This window comes from Triticum urartu, chromosome 3 (assembly GCF_003073215.2).
Source record: "Triticum urartu cultivar G1812 chromosome 3, Tu2.1, whole genome shotgun sequence".
Classification (NCBI taxonomy): Eukaryota; Viridiplantae; Streptophyta; class Magnoliopsida; order Poales; family Poaceae; genus Triticum; species Triticum urartu.
Genome location: NC_053024.1, coordinates 448,054,109 through 448,060,669, shown reverse-complemented (window position 1 = coordinate 448,060,669; position 6,561 = coordinate 448,054,109). Strand labels below are relative to the sequence as shown.

The window sequence follows — 6,561 nt, the reverse complement described above, 5'->3', positions numbered from 1 at the left end:
TAGTTGTGCCACGTGGCGACCGTTCGTTGGGCAGACTTGACGGCGAGCGCCGTTAGGCGTGATAGTTGCCGACGGCTAGGGCCGTTGGCATAGATGTACGGCCCCCGTCGGCGTATAATATATGCCGACGGCTTTTCTATGCCGACGGCCTCCCTGCCTGTGCCGACGCATATGTTGCCGACGGGGACCGTCGGCATAGGCCTATCCCGACGGGACTCAGGGCTATGCCGACGGCCCTGGCCGTCGGCATAGGGGGCGATTCTGGTAGTGTTGGGTGTTTCAGAAGTTACGTATACTTCTTCTGTTTTTATTTATTCTGCATATTAGAGTTGACTAAAGTCAAACTTTGTAAAGTTTGACAAAGTTTATAGAAAAAAAGTAGAAATATTTACTTAAACAAATTTATATGATGTGAAAGTACATTCAATAATAAATCTAATGATACTGATCAGTTATTGTATATGTTTAGGCAAGTATGAATTAGCTTAATAGTGCTCCCTCCGTCTCATCATATAAAACGATTTATATTATGAGACGGATGAAGTATTACGACGAATCCGCACTGAGCCAGACAAACTACTATACTGTTTAGTTGACTATTTTATTTCTTTCATTCAGTTAACAGGCCGATGCAAGTACGGGAACAAAGCGAGCAATCAACAACTCTAGCAAGAATGCAACAGCGGCGGGTTCGCGTATGGCCCATGCAACACACCATCGGCGATGACGTTGTAGGCCTTCTCAGTCATGTGGATGCCGTCCCAATTGGCGCAGTTAGCCGGGGAACCCATAATAGCGGAGTGCTTGTCGCATGTCCCGACGTGGTACCGGCCACCGCCGCCGCAGCATGCCACCAGAGGATCACCGATACCTGCATGCCCAAACGCAAAACGATCGAGCAATGAGCGCGGCGCATGGACCAAACACATATGTAGTCCGCTTTAATTAGGAGAAGAAATGCGATCGGGCGTCGGTTACTGACCAAATCTGTGTGGGTTCTTGAAGATTTCCATGGCGGCGCCGAAGTAGTCGGCGTAGATGAGCTTCACCCATGGATGCCGCGCCCTGAGCCTGTTGACCTCGTTGAACAGCGCCGTGTTGTGCCTCATGGAGAAGTCGTTGTACCACCTGAGGCAGCCGAACTGGTCGTAGTCTGCACGGTTGCCCGTCTGGTGGTCGTTCAGGTACTTGGGCACGCACCCGATGGGGAAGTTCCCCGGGATCATGATCGTCTTCGCGCCGAGGTCGATGAGCTCCTGCATGCATACGATGACAGATGAAACCACCTACACCTACGAATACGATACATGGATGTATATATGCATGATTTGTTTGTACAGGCTAATTGATGGCGTGTAAGCACCTGAGCAATACTGATGATGCGGTTGACAACGTCTGGGATGAACTGGTAGGCTGTTTCACGAGTTTTATTATTGTTGAGTAACCAGAAGTTGTAGTCGTTGCCACCGATCTCGCCCAATATGATGAGAGACTCTCCCAGGAGTCTCCTCGCACCTGGCAGATCATCGTACGTAGCCCAATTAATAAAAGCAATACAGTAGCTAGCTAAAACTGATAGTACGGTTTTAGCATGCATGCATGGGCGCGTGGTTAATTTCATTACCGGGCTCTGGTGCTATCCGTTGCACCACTTCTTTGAACCAGCCCATCTGCATGCCCAGGTTGGCAGACCCGGGAATACTAAGGCCCCGTCTTTGGAAGTACTCCGGGGGAAGCGCCGTGGCAGCAAACACCGCGAAGTTGGCACCGAATGTGCATTGTCCCCATCTCTGCTCGGGCAAGCTTGGCTGTACCAGCGGCAGACCCAGCGCTTGCGCTGCAACACGTACGGACACAGTTGTCAGCACAGCCGGGCACTAAAGAGGTAGCTAGATCCATGCATGTGCTGTGCACTGCACTCACCGTAGAAATCAAGGAGGACGCGCCCGTCACAGACGCGGCCTGTGGGGTGGTGGAAGAAGGTCATCCCATATGGGAACTCCTTCAGCGCGTTTGGAGCGCTGCCGGTCGAGTACACGAAGTTGCCGGTGTCGATGATGGAGTCGCCGAAGGCGAAGATGCGCTTGTAGCAACTAGAAGATGACCCGGGAGCGCTGAGCAGCAGGACGACCGTGACGAGGAGGATGCATGAGGAAATGGAACGGTGTCCTTGACGCTCCGAGGCCATCGAGACCTGCTGTTGCTACAACGTTTGCAGGCTGACACGGTGACTGGTTTGTGATCCGAAGGAGTTCATTTGATCACCTTTTTATAGCATCTTCAGGCCGAATTCTACTAGCAGGGGTAGATACGATGGCAGTGAGTACAGTGACATCGTGAAGATACATTTCTTGCATTTCTCTTCTTTTTATATGTATCTAAAAGATAGATTTATATCCTCTTTACTTATTCATTTGAGATTTATATCCTCTATGTATAAAGTTTGACGAATAATTTCTTTGTGGCGCCGGCCATAATCTTAATAATGCAGTACAATAATGCAAGATACTCCCTTTGTCTCATAATACAAATTTTTATTACATTCAAGATACTACCATCCCATAAGTTCTTATTACATTCAATACGTGAGTATATTGGATGTAATAAGATCTTATGTTATGGGATGGAGGGAGTATATGATATCAAATCACACGAGGGCACATACATAATTGCACCATGGCATATACATTAATATGCACATATATCTATTATAATGACATAATATTACTGTGGAAATGATATTCTTCATATATATAAACCGCCGAACTGGCCCACTGGTTATCTTTGTACAAAAAACGCTACAAATGTTCTAAATTAAGAAGCTATAATGTATATTCCAACACTTCTACAAATAGATGGCACTAGCCAACAGATGTGCATCCAATAGAAAGGCGCACACAATGTTATATAAATGTTAACATGTGGTAGGTTTCAGGAATGGATTTTAATAACAGGTTAGAACATATTTGAAAGAAAATCCAATTGCAATGAGGGCAATTATCAAGACAATTGTGGAAAACAAAATAAGGACAATAGTTATACATTTGTTTTTGAAAAAATGCATATTTTTCACGATCGATTCTCAATAAACTAAAAAAAACTTATTTGGGACGACAAAAATATAGACTTTGGTTGAAAATAAAATCAAGATGAACTTGACATCAAATGGAAATGCAAATTCTGGACAAGAATAGAGAAGAAGAGAACCCAAATTAGGCGTACTTTCGGAAGAAAATATATTAATTTCACCGGAGATATTATGATATCAAAATGCACCGGGGCATATACATTAATTCCAAAAGATATATCTTCATATACCTATTATAGTGACATAATATTGCTAAGAAAAAAACATCCTTCATATCCATTGGTCGACTCTAGAAACTGGCAAACTGGTCTATTGGTTATATTTTGTAGAAAAGACCCTACGAACTTTCCAAATTAAGAAGCTATAATATTTTTCTATCACTTCTATAAATGGACGCCACTAGCCAAAAGATGTGCATCCAATAGAATTCGCACACAGTTGTATCTATATATATCTTATATAGACAAACCGCACTACAAATCATTAATTGCTATTTTCCTGCGCATGGATGTGCTTCCACATCATCTAAATTTTCACAACCATTGAGTTTACTGGCTTGGTCAACTAACATTCGTATGTTTCAAACATGAGTCTCTCTACCTTTGCAACACGCATAGCTGATTTTAAATGCCATCACATTTAATTTATGACACAATCAACTTTTTATATAGTTTTTTGTTTCTGCATAGCAGAACTTAAATCTTGAGGATGAATTCATATTGTATACAATATTTAGAAATCAACTATCAAATCATCGTGGCAACGCACAGTGTATCATCTAGTAAATGTTAGCATGCAGTGTCAGGAATGGATTTAATAACAAGTTAGGGACATACTAGGAACGAATCCAATTACAAAGAAACAAATTAAGAGAAATGTTGATTCATGTCCATGAGTATCAAGAGAATTGTGGAAAGCTAAATCAAGACTGCAGATTACATTTGTTTCTGAAAAGTGTTATGCCCATTTTTCTAATCTAGTTCTAGTAAAGTGAAAGAAACTTACTTGGGATAGAAAAAATATATAGTTTTGATGAAAAGAAGTTGAGATCAAATGCAAATGCAAAACAAAGATAGAATCGTAAGCTTAATCGGGACAAATTTACAATTGAAGATAACCCAAATTCAGCATACTATTGGAGTAAAAAATAAACCAAAATGCAACAAAAAGATTGGTCCAATATGTGACAAGAAAGTCAAAAATTATGGGAACGTAATTTCCAGATTAATTTGAGGGAGACCAACAACATACATGAATGTAAACCAAGAGCGATCCGAGATTTTATGTTGTAGTCATGCCCTTGCCATCATCGAGGCTAGAGGGACCGCACACCACCACCTACAATAGATATGAATGCAAAAAAATTTGTCATGGCACCTCCATATCCTTTCTATTATCATCATCTTGAAATCTGGCTACCGATGGATCCACCTCGATCACCTTTCCTCTCCCGATCCACCTAGCATCAGGAACATCCTCCGCCGCTTCCAGCGGGCCATGAGAGGGGGGTGCGGGTGGACGACAACGAATGATGCGACCTAATGTGGAAAAAAAATCAACACTAGACCCATCTAATCTTTCATCAAATAAGAGACCTTATGGAGGAAAAGTGAAGCTAGCTCACCGTCGAGGATGTACTTTAGTCGGTGGTGTCTACCATTGCGGAGGGGGAGGATGTGAGGGAGGCGGCGGCACTATTTTGTAGAAAAAACTATGAAAAGTGAATATAACTACCCAACAACCCCCTTCACCTCCCCTTCAGGGCGGGGCCGGGGGGGGGGGGGGTATTGTGCCCAGTATTGTGCCCACGTTTCGCATGACAATAATGGATATAGTATTCTTGGGTTCCGAAACAATGAGAAAATTTTACTTGTACATTTCGAAAAAATGAGAGAATTATACATGCATAATGTGCAAAACTATTTGTCATAAAATATGCTCATTTTATGGGCCATGTAAAATGTTGTGCTCGCATAGGTGCTACAGTAATCATTTTCTCCTCAATTTTAGTATAGTTCATAGATCGCAATAGTTAGCACAAATTTTGCACTAACTCTTGTTGTGCTCTCCTTTTGTGTAGTCTCTATAAAAGTTTAGCTCTTTTGCATTTGACCATCTGTTCAAATAGCCATTCGAAAATTCAAGAGATTGTGCAAAAAAGGGCATTTCTTTCTTTCTGAAATGGAGGCAAGGCTCTCGCCCGTTCCAATAAATACATGGAAAAATCGGTTTGTGTCGCTACCGAATTTGGATATTTTGTGTCGCTACCGAATTTGGATATTTGATGAATGCCACTGAAACTTCTGAAGGAAATATGCCCTAGAGGTAATAATAAAGTTGTTATTTCTATTTCCTTATATCATGATAAATGTTTATTATTCATGCTAGAATTGTATTAACCGGAAACTTAGTACATGTGTGAATACATAGACAAACAAAGTGTCACTAGTTTGCCTCTACTTGACTAGCTCGTTGAATCAATGATGGTTATGTTTTCTAACCATAGACATGAGTTGTCATTTGATTAACGGGATCACATCATTAGAGAATGATGTGATTGACTTGACCCATCCGTTAGCTTAGCACGATGATCATTTAGTTTGTTGCTATTGATTTCTCCATAACTTATACATGTTCCTATGACTATGAGATCATGCAACTCCAGAATGCCGGAGGAACACTTTGTGTGCTACCAAACGTCACAACATAACTGGGTGATTATAAAGGTGCTCTACAGGTGTCTCCAATGGTGTTTGTTGAGTTGGCATAGATCGAGATTAGGATTCGTCACTCCGATTGTCGGAGAGGTATCTCTGGGCCCTCTCGTAATGCACATCACTATAAGCCTTGCAAGCAATGTGACCAATGAGTTAGTTGCAGGATGATGCATTACGAAACGAGTAAAGAAACTTGCCAGTAACGAGATTGAACTAGGTATTGAGATACCGACGATCGAATCTCGGGCAAGTAACATACCGATGACAAAGGGAACAACGTATATCGTTATGCGGTTTGACCGATAAAGATCTTCGTAGAATATGTGGGAGCCAATATGAACATCCAAGTTCTGCTATTGGTTATTGACTGGAGACGTGTCTCGGTCATGTCTACATAGTTCTCGAACCGGTAAGGTCCGCATGCTTAACGTTCGGTGACGATCGGTATTATGAGTTTATGTGTTTTGATGTACCGAAGGTAGTTCGGAGTCCCAGATATGATCATGGACATGACGAGGAGTCTCGAAATGGTCGAGACATAAAGATTGATATATTGGACGGCTATATTCGGACACCGAAAGTGTTCCGGGTGATTTCGGAGAAAACCGAAGTGTCGGAGGGTTACTCGACCCCCCCGGGGGGAACTAATGGGCCACATGGGCCTTAGTGGAGAGAGAGAGGGCCAGCCAGGGCAGGCCACGCGCCCCCTCCCTCTCTAGTCCGAATTGGACTAGGGAGGGGGGGGCGCCCCCTCCC

The 6,561-nt window shown here is 42.8% G+C and overlaps 1 protein-coding gene across 1 annotated transcript; it reads right to left on the bottom strand.

Moving 5' to 3' along the window:
• Positions 1–630: 630 nt before the first annotated feature.
• LOC125548469 (GDSL esterase/lipase At1g28600-like) lies at positions 631–2,221 on the bottom strand. Its single transcript, XM_048712056.1, has 5 exons — positions 1,924–2,221; positions 1,625–1,837; positions 1,364–1,515; positions 983–1,256; positions 631–871 (listed from the first exon to the last, which is right to left on the bottom strand). Exons 1-5 carry the CDS (start codon positions 2,186–2,188, stop codon positions 666–668), a joined length of 1,110 nt encoding a protein of 369 aa, XP_048568013.1. The 5' UTR covers positions 2,189–2,221; the 3' UTR covers positions 631–665.
• Between the last annotated feature and the right edge of the window lie 4,340 nt (positions 2,222–6,561).

What these genes read in the sequence shown, in the direction of transcription:
- LOC125548469 (XM_048712056.1), bottom strand. Translation starts at nt 2,188, where the DNA reads ATGGCCTCGGAGCGTCAAGGACACCGTTCCATTTCCTCATGCATCCTC. An exon ending in CGTCCTCCTTGATTTCTACG is followed by an intron (nt 1,838 to 1,923) that starts GTGAGTGCAGTG and finishes TACGTGTTGCAG; the next exon opens with CGCAAGCGCTGGGTCTGCCG. An exon ending in CAAGAACCCACACAGATTTG is followed by an intron (nt 872 to 982) that starts GTCAGTAACCGA and finishes TTGGGCATGCAG; the next exon opens with GTATCGGTGATCCTCTGGTG.